Source organism: Pristiophorus japonicus, chromosome 2 (assembly GCF_044704955.1).
Source record: "Pristiophorus japonicus isolate sPriJap1 chromosome 2, sPriJap1.hap1, whole genome shotgun sequence".
Lineage (NCBI taxonomy): Eukaryota > Metazoa > Chordata > Chondrichthyes > Pristiophoridae > Pristiophorus > Pristiophorus japonicus.
Genome location: NC_091978.1, coordinates 239400182 through 239422830, shown reverse-complemented (window position 1 = coordinate 239422830; position 22649 = coordinate 239400182). Strand labels below are relative to the sequence as shown.

The 22649-nt window shown below is 45.9% G+C and overlaps 1 protein-coding gene across 5 annotated transcripts in view; it reads left to right on the top strand.

Moving 5' to 3' along the window:
• The window catches only part of anxa3a (annexin A3a), a 111601-nt gene that overhangs the window by 59663 nt on the left and 29289 nt on the right, over positions 1-22649 (top strand). For all 5 annotated transcript variants that reach the window (XM_070863900.1, XM_070863903.1, XM_070863899.1 and 2 more), the window contains exon 8: positions 21896-21975. In XM_070863900.1, coding sequence (XP_070720001.1) covers positions 21896-21975 — 80 coding nt within the window. The remainder of the gene's footprint in view (positions 1-21895; positions 21976-22649) is intronic.

The window sequence follows — 22649 nt, the reverse complement described above, 5'->3', positions numbered from 1 at the left end:
GGCACAGCGCTGTTAACGACTCCCGACATATTGGGCGGAAGTTTAGCGGCGGCGCTACTGCTTTGCGCTCCGATGTCCTGCGCCCAGAGATCATGATGCCATCGCCGCATGCATTGCCCCATTAGCGCCCCGGCCCTGAAATTCACTTTCGCCCTCTGCTGCAGAGGTGGGCGAAAATACCGGGAGTCGTCGATCGGGCGGCTAGCCGCTACCAGGGCAATAATTAAAGGCGAGGTGACTGATGGAAACTTAAAGAAAAACTTACCTTGCGTTGCTGCTCCGGTTTCTTTGCGGGGTCGTGGTTGCGATCGCTTAGCCTGGCGCTCTGCTTGAGTGCTGGGCTGATCGCGCAGCACCCCCGCTCCATTGTAGTCCCTTTTCCCCTTGCAAAGTCGGCAGCCCTAACCCTAACCCTAACCCTAAGTGAGGGAAGGGCCCCTTGAACACGGCAGTGCTGCCCGGCCCAGTGTGCGCGCTGCTGAGCCGTCCGTCCCGTTAGCGTTCCAAGAAGGAAGTGGAGCAATTGATTTCGCGCTCCGCTTCCTTCTGGGGGAGGTGAGCCGTATTTTTTGAGAGAGGCAAAAATTCTGTGCCTCGTGCCTTCCAACTGTTATTGCCCCCAAAAGAGGTGATAATGAATTCTCCCCCACCCTCCCCACAAATGTTTTATTTGGTGGCACTTTATTGGTTAAATCTGAAAAGTGTAACACTAGGAATTTCCTCAGGGCTTCTTTGCTCTCAGACAAGAGACTGAACCTCAAATCATCCTGGTATAGATGGGTCATAAATATATTAGCCAGAGAAACCCCCAAATATGACAGAGAAACCCCCAAAGATAAATATCTATAAAATGATATTCCGAATGTTGTTGAAAGGAATGGCCAATATGGATGAATTTGGTTAGGACAATCTAATGTCTCGCCCAAACATCTAGCATGTTTGAAAAAAAAAGTAATATGTAAATTTAGAAAAAAATGTAACAATACAGATTATTAATGACATGCCCACCCATCTATCTCAGTAGGGTCTGCCATGCTGTTCATACCAAGAACTTGCAATGAAATCAGTAGTGTTATATTTAACCCCTTCCAACCTGTATTACACTATCACCAGAGGACCTACCTGTTGGAGTCCCTAGGGATCCCAGCATCCCTTGGGAGCACGGTATATAAGCAGGCCACCCATGAGGTACCTGCACTCTGGAGTCTCATTAAAGGAGCTAAGGTCACACTTGCTCATTGTACACAGTAGTCAGTTTCATCCTTTATTATGAGCTTATCAATTGCCGATGAGGTAACGAACAACCACGCGAAAATGCAAAGAACAGTTGCTAAACTGGAGAAGTTTTCAGAAGGGGACAATTGGGAAGCCTTCGTGGAGAGACTCGACCAATACTTTGTGGCCAACGAGCTGGAAGGGGACGAGAACGCTGCCAAACGAAGGGCGATCCTCCTAACTGTCTGTGGGGCAACAACCTATGGCCTCATGAAGAATCTCCTAGCTCCGGCAAAACCAACAGCTAAATCCTATGAAGAATTGTGTATGCTGGTCCGTGAACACCTAAATCCGAAGGAAAACGTTTTGATGGCGGGATATCGGTACTACACATGTCAACGGTCAGAGGGCCAGGAAGTGGCGAGCTATGTCGCCGAACTAAGGCACATTGGAGGACATTGTGAATTTGAGGGATTCCTAGAACAAATGCTTAGAGACTTTTTTGTACTGGGCATTGGCCATGAGGCAATCCTTTGCAAACTGTTAACCGTTGAAACTCCGAATCTAAGTAAAACCATAACGATAGCCCAGGCATTTATGTCCATCAGCGACAACACCAAACAGATTTCGCAGAGCAAAGAAGTTTCGGCCAGTACTGTGAACAAAGTAACGTCGTTTTCAAGCAGGAATATACAAAGCAGAATGTACACACCGGCTGCTGCTGCCCAACCTCAGATGACCCAGAGTATGCCATCAATTGATTGTGCGAGGTAGTTAACACATTGTTGGTGCTGTGATCATCGGCCCCATCAATGCCGCTTCAAGCACTATGTGCGCAATGGTTGCAGAACAATGGGACACCTCCAGCAAATGTGCAGGTGAGCTGCAAACCCTGCAAACCCTGCAAACCACCACATTGCAGAGGAAGATCGATCCACTGTGGATCAGGCTGAATTGGAGACTCGTACCGAGGAGGCAGAAGTCTACGGGGTTCACATATTCACCACGAAATGTCCACCAATAATGTTGAAAGTTGAACTAAATGGAATTCCAGTATCGATGGAACTGGACACGGGTGCGAGTCAGTCCATAATGAGTAAAAAGACCTTCGACAGGCTGTGGTGCAACAAGACACACAGGCCCAAGCTCAGCCCCATTCACACCAAACTAAGGACTTACACAAAGCAACTAATCCCTGTAATTGGCCGTGCAGAAGTCAGTCTCCTATGATGGAGCAGTACATGAACTCCCGCTGTGGATTGTGCCAGTGGATGGCCCTACATTGTTTGGCAGAAGCTGGCTGGGAAAAATCCGCTGGAACTGGGACGACATCCAAGCGCTCTCGTCCATCGATTACGCCTCATGTGCCCAGATTCTGAGCAAGTTTCCATCGTTGTTCAAGCCAGGCATTGGAAGCTTCTCGGGGTCGAAAGTGCAGATCTATTTGGTTCCCGGTACACGACCCATCCACCACAAGGCATGGGCGGTACCATATATGATGCGTGAGAAAGTGGAAATTGAGCTGGACAGGCTGCAACGAGAAGGCATCATCGCGCCGGTGGAATTCAATGAATGGGCCAGTCCGATTGTCCTGGTACTTAAAGAGGACGGCACGGTCAGAATTTGTGGGGACTATAAAGTAACGATTAACCGTTTTTTGCTACAGGACCTATTATATATGTAAGCCTGTAAATACCTTGTTTAACCACCAGAGGGCTCATCCCCTGGAGTCCCAAGGGATCCCACAATCCCTTGGGAGCACCTGTACTTAAGGAGGCCTCACAGGCTGGAGAGACACTCTGGAGACCTGTAATAAAAGACTACGGTCATACTTTACTTTGAACTTACAGTATCTGGTCAGACTCTTTATTCATACATAACAACTGGCGACGAGATACAGATGACGAACCCCACTGCAACGATGCAGAGAACAGTGGGCATCCTAGAGAAATTTTCGGATGGAGATGATTGAGAAATCTTCGTGGAGCAACTCGACCAATACTTCGTGGCCCATGAGCTGGAAGGAGAAGCGAACGCTGGCAAACGAAGGGCGATTCTCCTGACTGTTTGCGGGGCACCAACGTATGGCCTCATGAAGAATCTGCTTGCTCCAGCGAAACCCACAGAGAAATTGTATGATGATTTGTGCACACTAGTCCAGGAGTATCTTAACCCGAAGGAAAGCGTTCTGATGGTGAGGTACCAGTTCTGCACGTACAAGAGGTCTGAAGGCCAGGAAGTGGCGAGCTATGTCGCCGAGCTAAGACGCCTTGCAGGACATTGCAAATTTGAAGGACATTGGGAGCACATGCTCAGGGACTTCTTTGTACTTGGCATTGGCCATGAAGTAATACTTCGCAAACTTTTGACTGTAGAGACCCCAACCTTGAGTAAAGCCATAGCGATAGCCCAGGCATTCATCGCCACCGTGACAATACGAAGCAAATCTCTCAGCACATGAGTGCTGCTACAAGTACTGTAAACAAAGTAATGTTGTTTTCGAATCGTAACGTACAGGGCAGGCCTCACATGCCTGCAACTGCACGTCCGCAGATGTCTGAGTCCACCATCAAGGGTGATGAATGCAAGGCCATAACACCTTGTTAGCGCTGCTGGGGTGATCATCATTTCCATTCATGCCACTTCAAAGGATACGTTTGCAAGGGCTGTGGAACAATGGGGCATCTCCACCGTACGTGCAGGTGAGCTGCAAATCCTGTTAAACCTGCAAACATGTTGCAGAGGAGGACAGATCCACGGCAGATCACGATGTACCAAAGCCTCAGACCGAGGTGGCAGAGGTATATGGGGTGCACACATTTACCACAAAGTGTACCCCGATAATGCTGATAGTTGAATTAAATGGACTCCCGGTGTCAATGGAGCTAGCCACGGGCGTAAGCCATTCCATTATGAGCAAAAAGACTTTCAATAAATTGTGGCCTCAAGGCCAGTCCTGACTCCCATTCGCACTAAACTGAGAACTTACACGAAGGAATTGATTCCCGTAATCGGCAGTGCCACTGTAAAGGTCTCCTACGATGGAGCAGTGCACAAGTTACCACTCTGGGTGGTACCTGGCGATGGCCCCCACTGCTCGGCAGGAGCTGGCTGGGTGAGATACGCTGGAATTGGGATGACATCTGAGCGCCCTCATCCATTGACAACGCTTCATGTGCCCAGGTGCTCAACAAGTTCCCCTCACTGTTCGAATCAGGCATCGGGAAGTTTCAAGGAGTAAAACTGCAGATCCACCTAATTTCAGGGGTGCGACGCATCCATCACAAGGCGAGAGCAGTACAGTACATGATGAGAGAGAGGGTGGAGATCGAGCTGGACCGACTGCAACAAGAGGGCATCATTTCGCCAATCGAATTCAACGGGTGGGTCAGTCCGATTTTTTCAGCCCTCAAGGGAGACAGCACCATCAGAACCTGTGGTGATTACAAAGTAACTATCAATCATTTCTCCCTGCAGGATCAATACCCACTACCAAAGGCAGACAACCTTTTTGTGACGCTGGCGAGAGGAAAAGCTGGACTTGACCTCGGCCTACATGAGGCAGGAGCTGGAGAAATCATCGAAGGGCCTCACCTGCATCAACACGCACAAAGGTCTTTTCATTTACAACAGAGGCCCGTTTGGGCTTCAATCGGCCGCAGCGATATTCCAGAGAAATATGGAAAGCTTACTGAAGTCGGTCCCACGCACCGTGGTCTTCTAGGACGACATCTTGGTTACAGGTCGGGACATAGTCGAGCATCTGCAGAACCTGGAGGAGGTTCTTAGTTGGCTCAATTGCATGGGGCTCAGGTTAAAATGCTCAAAGTGCGTTTTCCTGGCGCCTAAAGTGGAGTTCCTGGGGAGAAGAATCGCGGCGGACAACATCAGACCCACCGATTCAAAGACGGAGGTAATCGAGAACACACCGAGGCCACAGAACATGACAGAGCTGCAATTGTTTCCAGGACTCCTGAACTACTTTGGTAACTTCTTACCTGGTCTCAGCACACTGTTAGAACCACTGCACACCTTACTGCATAAAGGAGACGAATGAATATGGGGTAAAAGCCAAGAAAATGCCTTTGTAAAAGCTACAAAACTGCTATGTTCAAACAAATTGCTTGTGTTGTATGATCTATGTAAGCATTTGGTACTAGCATGTGATGCGTCGTCATACGGTGTCGGGTGTGTATTGCAACAAGCTAATGAATCTGGGAAATTGCAACCAGTTGCTTATGCATCCAGAAGTCTGTTTAAAGCTGAGAGAGCCTACAGCATGATTGAAAAAGAAGCGTTAGCGTGTGTCTATGGGGTAAAGAAAATGCATTAATATCTGTTTGGGCTCAAATTTGAATTGGAAACTGACCATAAGCCACTGATATCCCTCTTTTCTGAAAGTAAGGGGAGAAATACGAATGCATCGGCCTGCATCCAGAGATGGGCGCTCACATTGTCCACATACAACTACGCCATCCGCCACAGGCCAGGCACAGAAAACTGATGCTCTCAGTAGGCTGCCATTGCCCACCACGGGGGTGGAAATGGCACAGCCTGCAGATTTAGTCATGTTAATGGAAGCATTCAAGAGTGAGCAATCACCGTCACAGCCCGACAGTTTAGAACCTGGACGAGCCAGGACCCCTTACTGTCCTTAGTAAAAAAACTGTGTGCTTCACGGGAGCTGGTCCAGTGTCCCATTAGAAATGCAGAAAGAAATAAAGCCGTACCAATCGCGCAAAAATGAAATGTCTATACAGGCAGACTGCCTCCTATGGGGTAATCGGGTAGTGGTACCAAAAAAGGGCAGGGCCACTGTCATTAGTGATCTCCACAGTACCCACCCAGGCATTGTAATGATGAAAGCGATAGCCAGATCCCACGTGTGGTGGCCCGGTATCGATGCCGTGTGTCGAGTCCTGTGTGCACAAATGTAACACATGTTCACAGTTAAGCAATGCATAGAAGCATAGAAACATAGAAAATAGGTGCAGGAGTAGGCCATTCGGCCCTTCGAGCCTGCACCACCATTCAATAAGATCATGGCTAATCATTCACCTCAGTACCCCTTACCTGCTTTCTCTCCATACCCCTTGATCCCTTTAGCCGTAAGGGCCATATCTAACTCCCTCTTGAATATATCCAATGAACTGGCATCAACAACTCTCTGCGGTTGGGAATTCCACAGGTTAACAACTCTCTGAGTGAAGAAGTTTCTCCTTATCTCAGTCCTAAATGGCTTACCCATTATCCTTAGACTATGTCTACTGGTTCTGAACTTCCCCAGCATCGGGAGCATTCTTTCTGCATCTAACCTATCCAGTCCCATCAGAATTTTATATGTTTCTATCAGATCCCCTCTCATCCTTCTAAATTCCAGTGAATACAGGCCCAGTCGATCCAGTCTCTCCTCATATGTCAGTCCAGCCATTCCGGGAATCAGTCTGGTGAACCTTCGCTGCACTCCCTCAATAGCAAGAATGTCCTTCCTCAGATTAGGAGACCAAAACTGAACACAATATTCCAGGTGAGGCCTCACAAAGGCCCTGTACAATTGCAGTAAGACCTTCCTGCTCCTATACTCAAATCCCCTAGCTATAAAGGCCAACCTACCATTTGCCTTTTTCACCGCCTGCTGTACCTGCATGCCAACTTTCAATGACTGATGTACCATGACACCCATTGCACCTCCCCTTTTCCGAATCTGCCACCATTCAAAATGCACCCAGGGAGGCGCCACTAAGTTTATAGTCTTGGTCCTGCAAACTGTGGTCCAGGGTCCATGTCGACTATGTAGGCCCGTTGTTGGGTAAAATGTTCCTAGTGGTTGTAGATGCGTACTCCAAATGGATTGAATGTGAGATAATGTCGGCAAGCACGTCCGCTGCCATCACTGAAAGCCTGCGGGACATGTTTGCCACGCACGGCCTGCCTGATGTCCTTGTGAGTGACAACGGGCCGTGCTTCACCAGTGCCGAGTTCAAAGAGTTCATGACCCGCAATGGGATCAAACATGTTACATCTGCCCCGTTCAAACCAGCATCCAATGGTCAGGCAGAGAGAGCAGTGAAAACAATCAAGCAGAGCTTGAAGAGGGTAACTGAAGGCTCACTGCAGACTCGCCTATCCTGAATCCTGCTTAGCTACCGCACAAGACCCCACTCACTCACTGGGATTCCACCCGCTGAACTGCTCATGAAAAAGGCACTTAAGACAAGGCTTTCATTAGTCCACCCTGATCTACACGAACAGGTAGAGAGCAGGAGGCTTCAACAAAGTACATATCATGATAGCGCAAATGTGTCACGCGAAATTGAGATTAATGATCCTGTATTTGTGTTGAACAATGGACAAGGTCCCAAGTGACTTCCCGGCACTGTCGTGGCCAAAGAGAGGAGGAGGGTGTTTCGGGTCAAACTTTCAAATAGACTCATCTACAGGAAACACTTGGACCAAACCAAACTTAAACTCGGATTCACGGACTATCCAGAGCAATCCACATTAGACCCTACCTTTTTTGACACCCCAACACACACACCAGTGGCAACCGACATAGCGGTTGACCACGAAGCAGAACCATCACCCGCACCAGCCCAGCAGGACTCACCACACCAGGCAGCCCAGCAAGGCCAGCTGTACAGCAGCCCAGCGAGGGCCCAACAAACGACTCACCAAAATCAGCATTTGCACCGAGATGATCAACCAGGGAAAGAAAGGCCCCAGATCGACTCACCTTGTAAATAATGACACTATTGACTTGGGGGGGGAGTGTTGTTATATATGTAAATTCCTTGTTTAACTACCAGAGGGCTCATCCCCTGGAGTCCCAAGGGATGCCACAATCCCTTGGGAGAACCTGTACTTAAGGAGGCCTCACAGGCTAGAGAGTCAGTCTGGAGACCTGTAATAAAAGACTAAGGTCACAGTTTACTTTGAGCTCACTGTATCTGGTCAGACTCTTTATTCATACATAACAGGACCAGTACCCGCTACCCAAGGCAGACGACCTATTTGCGACCTTTGCTGGAGGGAAGACGTTCACCAAGCTGGACCTGATCTCGCCAACATGACATTCGGGATTCGGTTGGCCGCGGCAATCTTCCAACGGAATATGGAGAGCCTGCTAAAGTCGGTTCCTCGCACCATGGTTTTCCAGGATGACATACTGGTTACAGATCGGGACACGATCGAACACTTGCAGAACCAGGAAGAGGTTCTTAGTTGGTTGGATCATGTGGGGCTCAGGTTGAAATGCTCGAATTGTGTTTTCCTGGCGCAGGAGTTCGAGTTCTTGGGAAGAAGAATCGCAGCAGATGGCATCAGATCCACCGACTCCAAGACGGAGGCCATCAAGAACACGCTGAGACCACAGAACGTGATGGAGCTGTGGCCGTTCCTGGGACTCCTTAACTATTTCGGTAATTTCCTACCTGGGTTAAGCACCCTGCTAGAACCCCTACACGCGCGACTGCGCAAGGGAGATGACTGGGTATGGGGGAATTCACAAGAGGCTGCCTTTAAGAAAGCCAGAAATCTGTTGTGTTCAAACAAACTGCTTGCCCTGTATAACCCTTGTAAAAGATTAGTGCTAGCTTGCGATGCGTCGTCATACGAGGTCAGGTGTGTGTTACAACAGGCTAACGAATCGGGGATTTTGCAACCGGTCGCTTATGCGTCCAGGAGTTTGTCCAAGGCCGAAAGGGCCTACAGCATGATTGAAAAAGAGGCTCTGGCGTGCATTTACGGGGTAAAAAATGCACCAGTATTTATTTGGCCTCAAGTTTGAGCTTGAAACTGACCTCAAGCTGCTCATATCGCTGTTCTCTAAGAGCAAAGGGATTAACACCAATACCTCTGCCTGCATCCAAAGATGGGCACTCACGCTGTCGGCATACAACTATGTAATCCGCCACAGACCGGGCACAGTCGTCTGCCATTGCCCACCACCGGGGATGAAATGGCACAGCCAGCGGACTTGCTCATGGTAATGGATGCATTCGAAAACGAGAAGTCCCCCGTCACCGCCTGCCAGATCAGGACCTGGACCAGCCAGGATCCTTTACTGTCCTTGGTAAAAAAAAAACTGTGTCCTCCATGGGAGCTAGTCCAGCATCCCAATGGAGATGCAGGAGGCGATTAAGCCATTGCACAGGCGCAAAAACGAAATGTCCCTGCAGGCGGACTGTCTGTTGTAGGGCAATCGCGTGGTCTTGCCCAAGAAATGCAGAGATACGTTCATTTATGACCTGCACAGCACCCACCCAGGCATTGTAATGATGAAAGCCATAGCCAGATCCCATGTGTGGTGTCTCGGCATAGACTCAGACTTAGAGTTATGTGTGTGCCAGTGCAACACTTGCTCTCAGCTGAGCAATGCACCCAGAGAGGCACCGCTAAGTTTGTGGTCGAGGCCCTCCAAACTGTGGTCGAGGATCCACGTGGACTATGCGGGCCCATTTCTAGGCAAAGTGTTTTTGGTTGTCATGGACGCTTACTCAAAATGGATTGAATGTGCGATAATGTCTGAAAGCATGTCCACGGCCACTATTGAAAGCCTACGAGCCATGTTTGCCACGCACGGCCTGCCTGATGTCCTGGTCAGCGACAAGGGGCCGTGTTTCACCAGTGCTGAATTCAAAGAATTCATGACCCGCAATGAGATCAAGCACGTCACATCTGCCCTGTTCAAGCCCACATCCAATGGCCAGGCAGAATGGGCAGTTCAAACCATCAAGCAAAGCTTGAAACGTGTGTCGAAAGGCTCCCTGCAGACCTAGCTGACCCAAGAGCTGCTCAGCTACCGCACCAGACCCCACTCATTCACCGGAGTTCCCACAGCTGAGCTGCTCATGAAAAGGGCGCTCAAAACAAGGCTCTCTCTTGTCCACCCTGATCGCCATGATCACGTGAAGGGCAGGCGGCATCAACAAAGTGTGTACCCTGACTGCGCAGATTTGTCATCGATATTGAGGTCAATGATCCTGTGTTTGTACTCAATTATGGACATGGTCCCAAATGGCTCGCTGGCACGGTCACAGCCAAAGAGGGGAAGAGGGTGTTTCAGGTCAAATTGGCCAATGGACTAACGTACAGAAAACATTTGGACCAAATCAAATTGCGTTCACCAACAGCTACGAACAAACCGAAGAAGACACCACCAACTTTGACCCTCCAACACACACACAGGTGGCAACTGACATCATGGTTGACCACGAAGCCAAACTCACCATCCCCAGCAGCCCGGCAAGGCCGGCTGCCCATCAGCCCAGTGAAGAACTAGCCAACTCACCCACACCTGCATTTGTACCGAGACGATCGACAAGGGAACGAAAACCCCCCGATCGTCTCACCTTGTAAATAAGTGTACTATTGACTTCACGGGGGAGTGATGTTGTGTATTTAACCCCTTGCAACCTGTATTACACTACCACCAGAGGACCTACCTGTTGGAGTCCCAAGGGATCCCAGCATCCCTTGAGAGCACGGTATATAAGCAGGCCACCCACGAGGTACCTGCACTCTGGAGTCTCATTAAAGGAGCTAAGGTCACACTTGCTCATTGTACACAGTGCTCAGTTTCATCCTTTATTATGAGCTTATCAAGTAGCATGCTACACAAGTCTTGATTTTTGTAGCAGCCCTCATGTTTAAGAGAGAACTTCTGGTAGAGTGTAGCAATTGGTGCTGGACTCAAACTTCAGACAACTGACAAATTGAAACAGCAAAACATAAATAGTTTCTGGTCAGTCAGGCCTGCAATTCACGTACAGATTTAATGTATTGATTTTAAAATGTGGCTAGTGACTGCCTTTCATTATCTGTACTTGTGAAGTTACAGGGGGTGAAATTGGGCATGGGTGGGCTGTAAAACCACAATATCGCATTGGTCGCTTGTCCGATATTCAATTTCATATACTTGAATAGAACTGAATAGCGGGCATGTTGTACAATACTTGGCAAATGCAATACCACCTGTTTTGTGCCCCATCCATGCCCAGTTTCACCCCTCCCCAATGCAAGATTGTCAAATCAAAATATGGGAGGGGTAGTGGGTGGACAGAATTTCCAAAGCATAGCTCTTGGGAAGGTTGAAATGGAAAAGTGAGCAGCAATTCGGGTAGATGATCCACCATTATATCTACTCTAAAATCTGGAAAACTCGCCAAATAAGTAAAAAATAAAAGTTTTTTTTAGAAGGGTGCATGCCTCTACTTTCCCCTGGAATAGAAAATAAATCCAACAGGACATGGGGCTACGGAAAAATGTTCTCATAAAAGGAAGCATCATCCTTTTTATAAAAAACTGAAATACTTACAAAGTTAGGGAGCAATTTTGTTTAAACATCGATCCTCTGATGATATCAGCATTCAAATGGGAGGAACTCCTTTTGAGTCCACCAGTGTGCGAGAAGCTTGAATCAATCTCGGTAGATGTCAATACTACAGGGTACTTTAGTGAACATGTGACATGCATGTTAATTCAGCTCATCATACAGTTAAGATTTTGTAATTCTCTCATTAGCTCATCCATTTATGACATCAGCATTTAGTTTTCCACCCCAGCCCGAAGTTCTTTACTCAAAATTGGGTCTGCAATTCTTAATTTGAGATGCCTCCACTGATGCTGCTCCAAACTAGCCACCTGGGAAGTATATGAGAGTAACCTGCAGGATAACTCTTCATTCACTTTTTCTCACCATATGTGAGGGGGCTGGGGCAGCGGAGGTGAAGTCCTTAACTCAACAGTGTGGTGGAATCAAACTTGTGTGATTCTTTTCCCACTAGTATGATGCCATACATTGATGCTCCAACACACTGTGACACCACATCAGCGCTCACATTTAAAGAAAAATATTCAAAGAATTAGTGATCTCATCCACTCATCATCCAACCCCATTCACTCTGTTGCTAATGACGCCACTCTATAATCATTAACTGGTTTCAGATCACAGGCCCTCAGTACATATAACCTCAATTTCTCTCATAATTCAGTGATTGAATCATTACATCTTGATTTCACCTAGTATTGTAGTTAAGGAGGAGGAAAGTGAAATATTAGATGAGATAAACATAGAGAGAGAGGAAGGTTTAGCAACTTTGATAGAAAAAAATCACCAGGTCTGGATCAAATGTATCCCTGGTTGTTAAGAGAGGCAAGTGAGGAAATAGCAAAGGCTCTGACCATCATTTACCATTCTTCTCTGGCTACAGGTGTGCTGCCAAAGAACTGGAGGACTGCTAACATTGTACCATTGTTTAAAAATGGAGAAAGGGATAGACTGAGTAATTACAGGCCAGTCAGCTTAACCTCAGTGGTGGGAAAGTTGTTGAAAAAAATTCTGTGGGATGGTATAAATCATCATTTAGAAAGTCACGGATTAATCAAGGGCAGTCAGCATGAATTTGTAACGGGAAGGTCGTGTCTGACTAACTTGATTGCATTTTTTGAGGAGGTAACGAGGGTCGATGAAAGTCGTGCATTTGATGTAGTGTACGTGGATTTCAGCAAGGTCTTTGACAAGTTCCGACATGGCAGGTTTTTCAAAAAAGTAAAATCCCATGGGATCCAAGGAGAAGTGGCAAATTGAATCCAAAATTGGCTTAGTGACAGGAAGCAAAGGGTAATGGTCGACGGGTGTTTTTGTGACTGGAAGGATGTTTCCAGTGGGGTTTCACAGGGCTCAGTATTCGATCCCATAACAATGATTTAGACTTGAATGTATGGGGCAAGGTTAAGGTGTTTGCAGATGATACAAAAATTGGCCGTGTGGTTGACAGTGAGGAAGAAAGCTGTAGACTGCAGGAAGATATCATTGGACTGGTCAGGAGGGCAGAAAAGTGGCAAATGGAATTCAATCCAGAGAAGTGTGAGGTAATGAATTTGGGGAGGGCTAACAAGGTAAGGGAATGCACAATAAATGATAGGACACAGAGAAATGTAGAGGAACCGAGGGACCTTGGAGTGCATGTCCACAGATCCTGGAGGCAGCAGGACAGGTAGATAAGGTGGTTAAGAAGGCATATGAGATACGTGCCATTATTAGCTAAGGCATAGAATATAAGAGCAGGGAGGTTATGCTAGAACTGTATAAAGCACTAGTTAGGCCACAGCTAGAGTACTACGTGCAGTTCTGGTCACCACAATACAGGAAAGATATGACTGTACTAGAGAGGGTTCAGAGGAGATTTACAAGAATGTTGTCAGGACTGAAGAATTTTAGCTATGAGGAAAGATTGGATAGGCAGGAGTTGTTTTCTTTGGAACAGAAGAGGCTGAGGGGAGACTTACTTGAGATGTATAAAATTATGAGGGGCCGAGATAAAGTGGATAGGTAGGACCCATTTCCCTTAGCAGAGAGGTCAATAACCAGGGGGCATAGATTTAAAGTAATTGGTAGAAGAATTAGAGGGGAGTTGAGGAGACTTTTTTCACCTGAGGGCGGTTAGGGTCTGGAACTCACTGCCTGAAAGGGAGGTTGAGGCAGAAACCCTCATCACATTTAAAAATACTTGGATATTCACTTGAAGTGCCGTAACTTGCAAGGCTACAGACCAAGAGCCGAAAGTGGGATTAGGCTGGATAGCTCTTTCTCGACTGGCGCAGACATGATGGGCCGAATGGCTTCCTTCTGTGCAGTAAATTTCTATGATTTCTATGATTCATTTCTATTCCCCATGATAATCTTGTTTCTTTCAATTGCTCAAAGATACAAGGTAACATTTTACGAGGCAAGGCTTCCATTGTGGAGCCTCGCTTGACAGGAGCACCGATTGGCCAATCAAGTACAAGGGTCAGTGTGTCCGATTCACAGCGCTCACGATATTCCGGTAATTAAAATTAATGACCGGAAGTTCAGGAGTGTCTTGAACTGGGTGTGCTGGCCTCCATGCCTGATTCGCGGATCAGTGCTACAGTTACATGCATGAGTTTAGCATACTATGGGCTGCAATTTCACACTCCTGCTGCCATGAAAGAATTTCACACAAGTGCTTACACACATGCACTTACACAAATGTGCAGAGCTCCACTGCCGATTGGTAAATTTTATGTGGCTTGTGTTAGATCTCTTAATTTCTAATGAAATACGAACTCCGGTTGTAGTTTTAATGTAACTTTATTTTGGCAGCAGCAACAAGCTTCTGGCTTTAAGCCAGGCCTTTGTCCTTCTGAGACCACATGGTCAAAATGGCTGTACTTATACCTGGTTCAATTTACAGAAAAGAACTCGCCTTCTTTGACCTTATTGGCTCATTTGATAGTCTTTTAACCTTTAATTGGCTCGTACCCAAATGTCCTAAAATGTCAAGTTGATTGATGACTTAATGCAATGTGCTCAGTCGCATGTAGACATGGGAGTCTGTGTTTTCTCAACCTGTCTAAATGCAGCCTGTTTGAATTCTCTATCACTTGAGAGCATGGGTGAGAATGCCCATTTCACAGCACTTATTTAAAAACAGCATCAGGCTGAACTTTATTCCAGGTGGTGTGAAACTCAAACTTCTGCCCCAGAAGTCTTACACTGCTATGCCGTATGCTCACATTGGGATATGACTTAACTGTTGTACTGTTACATTTAAATTGCTGCCAAGCTTTATCTGTGAGGCAAAAGTAACCTTATAACTGTTCCCTACGCCCTTCCCCTATTTACAGTCTTGGTTTCACTATTTCTTCTAATTTGAAATAGATCTCCCACATTTTGATTGTTAAAGTTGCCTAGAGGAATCTCAGTTCCCTCTTTGTCCTAAACGCCTCATTCTTTTCAACAATCTTTTAGCAGCCCAAATCCATCCAAAATTTGAATACTGCTCCCATATTTTTGCAGATAGGCGCTTCTCACATTCCTAAACAGATTGTGCTTACACTGCAGGACAGGATATAAGAATAAACTTGTTATCTGATCATTTATCTTAAACTCACTAAAAGGGTTGTGGAAATCTGGAACTCTTTCCCCCCTAAAGGTTGTAGATGCTGGGACAATTGAAATTTTCAAGACTGAGATCAATAGATTTTTGTTAGGTAAGGGTATCAGGGGATTTGGAGAAAGGACAGCTGAGTGGAGTCGAGGTACAGATCAACCATGATCTAACAGAGTGGCAGAACAGGCTCAAGAGGCTGAATGGCTTGCTCCTCCTGTTTCAATATTTCTATTTTCATCACTTCTCACCTCCAACCTCTTTACCTCTGTTGCAAATGCTTTTAACTTTCATCTTTTGTTCCTCCTAAATTGAAAATATGCCAATTTACTCTCTCTTCCCCTCCGTCTATCCTCGCTGTAATAAAACCACGATTGCCTCCACTCTAACTCAAACTTTCCCAGGACCACTAAACCGTGGAACGCATGACCTCCCTCAGTCTCTCCCTCCTGTAATCTTCAAGTTTTTAATAACCAAGCTTGACATCACCTATCGCTATTTCCTGACTTACTTTGTCTTGGACCTTTTTTCAAACTTGGTGGTGTCCTGTACTAGGTGCTTTCACCTAGCTCACTTAATTTAAAAAAAGAAAAGGCAAAATCACTTGTAATTCTCTTTTATTAAAAGAAGTGCATATTGCTGGTGTGACCCATGCAAACATAGAAACATAGAAAGTAGGTGCAGGAGTAGGCCATTCGGCCCTTTGAGCCTGCACCACCATTCAATATGATCATGGCTGATCATGCAACTTCAGTACCCCATTCCTGCTTTCTCTCCATATCCCTTGATCCCTTTAGCCGTAAGGGCCACACCTAACTCCCTTTTGAATATATCCAACGAACTGGCATCAACAACTTTCTGTGGTAGAGAATTCCACAGGTTCACAATTCTCTGAGTGAAGAAGCTTCTCCTCATCTCGGTCCGAAATGGCTAACCCCTTATCCTTAGACTGTGACCCCTGGTTCTGGACTTCCCCAACATCGGGAACATTCTTCCTGCATCTAACCTAGCCAATCCCATCAGAATTTTATATGTTTCTATGAGATCCCCTCTCATTCTTCTAAATTCCAGTGAATATAAGCCTAGTCGATCCAGTCTTTCTTCATATGCCAGTCCTGCCATCCCGGGAATCAGTCTGGTGAACCTTCGCTGCACTCCCTCAATAGCAAGAATGTCCTTCCTCAGATTAGGAGACCAAAACTGCACACAATACTTAAGGTGTGGTCTCACCAAGGCCCTGTACAACTGCAGTAAGACCTCCCTGCTCCAATACTCAAATCCCTTTGCTATGAAGGCCAGCATGCCATTTGCCTTCTTTACTGCCTGCTGTACTTGCATGCCTACCTTCAATGACTGATGTACCATGACACCCAGGTCTCGTTGCACCTCTCTTTTTTAGTAATCTGTCACCACTCAGAAAATAATCTGCCTTCCTGTTTTTGCAGCCAAAGTGGATAACCTCACACTTATCCACATTATACTGCATCTGCCATGCATTTGCCCATTCACCTAACCTGTCCAAGTCTCTCTGCAGCCTCCTAGCATTCTCCTCGCAGCTCGCCCTGCCACCCAGCTTAGTGTCATCCACAAACTTGGAGATATTACATTCAATTCCTTTGTCTAAATCATTAATATATATTGCAAATAGCTGGGGTCCCAGCACTGAACCCTGCGGTACCCCACTAGTCACTGCCTGCCATTCTGAAAAGGACCCATTTATTCCCACTCTTTGTTTCCTGTCTGCCAACCAGTTCTCTATCCACGTCAATACATTACCCCCAATACCATGTGCCTTAATTTTGCACACTAATCTCTTGTGTGGGACCTTGTCAAGAGCCTTTTGAAATTCCAAATACACCACATCCACTGGTTCTCCCTTATCCACTCTGCTAGTTACATCCTCAAAAAATTCTAGAAAATTTGTCAAACATGATTTCCCTTTCATAAATCCATACTGACTTGGACCGATCCTGTCATTGCTTTCCAAATGCGCTGCTATTACATCTTTAATAATTGATTCCAACATTTTCCCCGCTACCGATGTCAGGCTAACCAGTCTATAATTCCCTGTTTTCTCTCTCCCTCCTTTTTTAAAAAGTGGGGTTACATTAGCTACCCTCCAATCCATAGGAACTGAACCAGAGTCTCTCGAATGTTGGAAAATGACCACCAATACATCCACTATTTCTGGAGCCACTTCCTTAAGTACTCTGGGATGTAGACTATTAGGCCCTGGGGATTTATCAGCCTTCAGTCCCTTCAATTTCGCTAATACCAGTTCCTGACTAATAAGGATTTCCTTCAGTTCCCCCTTCTCGCTAGACCCTCGGTCCCCTAGTACGTTCGCGATGTTATTCATGTCTTCCTTAGTGAAGACAGAACCAAAATATTTGTTCAATTGGTCTGCCATTTCCTTGCTCCCCATTATGAATTCCCCTGATTCTGACTGCAAGGGACCTGCATTAGTTTTCACTAATCTTTTTCTCTTCACATATCTATAGAAGCTTTTGCAGTCAATTTTTATGTTCCCTGCAAGCTTACACTTATACTCTATTTTCCTTCTCCTAATTAAACCCTTAGTCCTCTTCTGCTGAATTCTAAATTCCTCCCAGTCCTCAGGTTTGCTGCTTTTTCTGGCCAATTTATATACCTCTTCCTTGGACTTAACACTTTCCCTAATTTCCCTTGTTAGCCATGGTTGAGCCACCTTCCCTTTTTTATTCTTATGCCACACCAGGATGTACAAATTGTTGTAATTCATCCATGTGATATTTAAATGTCTGCCATTGCCTATCCACCGTCAACCCTTTCAGTATCATTCTTCAGTCTATCCTAGCCAATTCACGTCTCATAATGTCGAAGTTTCCTTTCTTTAAGTTCAGGACCCTAGTCTCTGAATTAACTGTGTCACACTCCAACTTAATGAAGAATTCTACCATATTATGGTCACTCTTCCCCAAGGGGCCCCGCAAGACCAGATTGCTAATTAATCCTCTCTCGTTACACAAGATCAAGTCTCGGATGGCCTACTCTCTAGTTGGTTCCTCGCCATATTGGTCTAGAAAACCATCCCTTATACACTCCAGGAACTCCTCCTCCACCATATTGCTACCAGTTTGATTAGCTCAATCAATATGCAGATTAAAGTCACCCATGATAACTGCTGTACCCTTATTGCACACGTCCCTAATTTCCTGTTTGATGCCATCCCCAACCTCACTACTACTGTTTGGTGGTCTGTACACAACTCCCACGAATGTTTTCTGCTCTTTGGTGTTTCGCAGCTCTATCCATAGAGATTCCACATCATTCATGCAAATAACCTTCCTTACTATTGCGTTAATCTCCTCTTTAACCAGTAATGCTACCCCACCTCCTTTTCTTTCCTGTCTATCCTTCCTGAATATTGAATGACCCTGGATGTTGAGTTCCCAGACTTGGTTACCTTGGAGCCATGTCTCCGTAATCCCAATTACATCATATCCGTTAACAGCTATCTGCGCTGTCAATTCATCCGCCTTATTACTAATGCTCCTCGAATTGAGACACGGAGTCTTCAGGCTTGTTTTTTTAAAACTCTTTGTCCTTTTAGAATTAAACTGTAATGTGGCCCTTTTAGATTTTTGCCCTCGATTTCTCTGCCCTCCACTCTTGCTTTTCTCCTTCTACCTTTTGCTTCTGCCTCCTTTTTACATCCCTCTGCCTCCCTGTATAGGTTCCTATCCCCCTGCCTTGCTAGTTTAAACGCTCCCCAACAGCACTAGCAAACACTCCACCTATATGTAGCACGACAGCTGGCTGTTCACCCTCCACTTCCGAATGCGTTGCAGCCGCTCCAAGACATAGAAACATAGAAACATAGAAAATAGGTGCAGGAGTAGGCCATTCAGCCCTTCTAGCCTACACCGCCATTCAATAAGTTCATGGCTGAACATGCAACTTCAGTACCCCCTTCCTGCTTTCTCGCCGTACCCCTTGATCCCCCGAGTAGTAAGGACTTCATCTAACTCCCTTTTGAATATATTTAGTGATTTGGCCTCAACTACTTTCTGTGGTAGAGAATTCCATAGGTTCACCACTCTCTGGGTGAAGAAGTTTCTTCTCATCTCGGTCCTAAATGGCTTACCCCTTATCCTTAGACTGTGACCCCTGGTTCTGGACTTCCCCAACATTGGGAACATTCTTCCTGCATCTAACCTGTCTAAACCCGTCAGAATTTTAAACGTTTCTATGAGGTCCCCTCTCATTCTTCTGAACTCCAATGAATACAAGCCCAGTTGATCCAGTGTTTCTTGATAGGTCAGTCCCACCATCCCGGGAATCAGTCTGGTGAATCTTCGCTGCACTCCCTCAATAGCAAGAATGTCCTTCCTCAAGTTAGGAGACCAAAACTGTACACAATACTCCAGGTGTGGCCTCACCAAGGCCCTGTACAACTGTAGCAACACCTCCCTGCCCCTGTACTCAAATCCCCTCGCTATGAAGGCCAACATGCCATTTGCTTTCTTAACCGCCTGCTGTACCTGCATGCCAACCTTCAATGACTGATGTACCATGACACCCAGGTCTCGTTGCACCTCCCCTTTTCCTAATCTGTCACCATTCAGATAATAGTCTGTCTCTCTGTTTTTACCACCAAAGTGAATAACCTCACATTTATCCACATTATACTTCATCTGCCATGCATTTGCCCACTCACCTAACCTATCCAAGTCACTCTGCAGCCTCATATCATCCTCCTCGCAGCTCACACTGCCACCCAACTTAGTGTCATCCTCAAATTTGGAGATACTACATTTAATCCCCTCGTCTAAATCATTAATGTACAGTGTAAACAGCTGGGGCCCCAGCACAGAACCTTGCGGTACCCCACTAGTCACTGACTGCCATTCTGAAAAGTACCCATTTACTCCTACTCTTTGCTTCCTGTCTGACAACCAGTTCTCAATCCATGTCTGCACACTACCCCCAATCCCATGTGCTTTAACTTTGCACATTAATCTCTTGTGTGGGACCTTGTCGAAAGCCTTCTGAAAGTCCAAATATACCACATCAACTGGTTCTCCCTTGTCCACTTTACTGGAAACATCCTCAAAAAATTCCAGAAGATTTGTCAAGCATGATTTCCCTTTCACAAATCCATGCTGACTTGGACCTATCATGTCACCTCTTTCCAAATGCGCTGCTATGACATCCTTACTAATTGATTCCATCATTTTACCCATTACTGAGGTCAGGCTGACCGGTCTATAATTCCCTGTTTTCTCTCTCCCTCCTTTTTTAAAAAGTGGGGTTACATTGGCTATCCTCCACACCATAGGAACTGATCCAGAGTCAATGGAATGTTGGAAAATGACTGTCAATGCATCCGCTATTTCCAAGGCCACCTCCTTAAGTACTCTGGGATGCAGTCCATCAGGCCCTGGGGATTTATCGGCCTTCAATCCCATCAATTTCCCCAACACAATTTCCCGACTAATAAAGATTTCCCTCAGTTCCTCCTCCTTACTAGACCCTCTGACCCCTTTTATATCCGGAAGGTTGTTTGTGTCCTCCTTAGTGAATACCGAACCAAAGTACTTGTTCAATTGGTCTGCCATTTCTTTGTTCCCCGTTATGACTTCCCCTGATTCTGACTGCAGGGGACCTACGTCCTTGACCCTTGCACCAGGGAGGCAACATACCATCCTGGAGTCTCGTTTGCGGCCGCAGAAACGCCTATCTGTTCCCCTTACAATAGAATCCCCTATCACTATAGCTCTCCTACTCTTTTTCCTGCCCTCCTGTGCAGCAGAGCCACCCCTGGTGCCATGTACTTGGCTGCCCCTGCCTTCCTCTGATGAGTCATCTCCCCCAGCAATATCCAAGGTGGTGTATCTGTTTTGGAGGGAAATGCCCGCAGGGGACCCCTGCACTACCTTCCTCCACTGCTCTTCCTGATGGTCAACCATTCCCTATCTGCCTGTGTAACCTTTACCTGCAGTAACCAACTCACTAAACGTGCTACTCACGACATCCTCAGCATCGCGGATGCTCCAGAGTGAATCCATGCGCAGCTCCAGTGCCGCAATGCGGTCTGTCAGGAGGTGCAGCTGGATACACTTCCTACACATGTAGTCGCCAGGGACACTGGAAGCATCCCTGATTTCCCACATAGCACAGGAGGAGCATGACATGGGTCTGGGCTCTCCTGCCATGACTTAACTCTTAAATTACTTAATTTGGCAACAATGCCAAAGGTTTCTTACTGCTAAGAACAAGAAAAAAGATAATGAGAAAGAAAACTACTCCCACTCAACCAGCCAATCACTTACCCTCTTGGCTGTGACATCACTCTTTGATTACTTTTGACCCTGCTGCACTCGACACTGCTCCTCTGACTGCCACCGATCCCCGGACTCCCGCTGGGCCTTTATAGGCCGCTGCTGCTCCTCCTCCGGCCGCTGCTCCTCCGACTGCCGCTGATCCTCGGACTCCCGCTGGAGTTATGTTAGTTACTAATGGTAAAATGTTAATCAACTTGATATCTGTTGGATATATAAAATGTTACACGCTACTCCTCAATTCATTGTCCTCCTTAATTGATTAAAGTTTTCATTTAAAAATAATTTGCTTAACTGTATTGTGATTTAGTGTTCTCCTGTGATTTCTAGCTCCTATCATTAGTACCAAAGCTCACATTAAAATGCATTCTTCTTCTTCTGTAATTATTGTAATTGTTCGGAACAAATCATTCACATCTTTCTTCATAAATAATCTATTCGTAGAATTTAAAAAGGACTTGGTAAAGGATATTACTGCAGAAACATCAGGGGATTTTAGAAGAGCTTTACTCATCTTGCTGGAGGTATTTCATCAAATAATTATTACTATACATTCAAATTTATTTTGTGTCATTATCATACGTGTAGCTATTAAACTTCTTTTTCCTTTGAGAAAGTTCATAGGCATTTTATTGAAAATAGACAATCTGCTAGTACATCATTACATTATGGATGATTTAAGAACAAATGAGATTGGATTTATGTTGCTCTTTAGCATGTCCTCAGGATGTTCAAAGTACCTGACAAATTTGGATTACTTTTGAAGTGTTATGCTGTCTTGAGGGCATTGTGCTTTGTTATTTTAAAGGCACAGCATGCTAGCCCAGTTTTTATCGCACGACAATGTGCTGTGTGCCATGGGCTAGGAAACCTGTAGTTAAATCCCAGACTTGTTTTAGTACTTTGGATTCTCAGCTAGCTTCCTCCAGATAACTAATTCCTAAAGTAAAAACACATAAATCCTGAAAAAATATAGCCAGTCTATCAGCATCTGAAAGAGAAAAAGACAGGTTAATTCTTTGGGGTAGGACCCTGATCAAAAGTGAAAGATAACCAAACCACTTTAGTAGGACTGAGATATGGAATAAAAGAGTTAATGCCTGCATTAAAGTTGCATGAAGAGGAATTTGGAATGAGTGCATTGATTATGAGACCAGCACTATTCGGAATGTGTCAAACACAACTACAGTATACATGT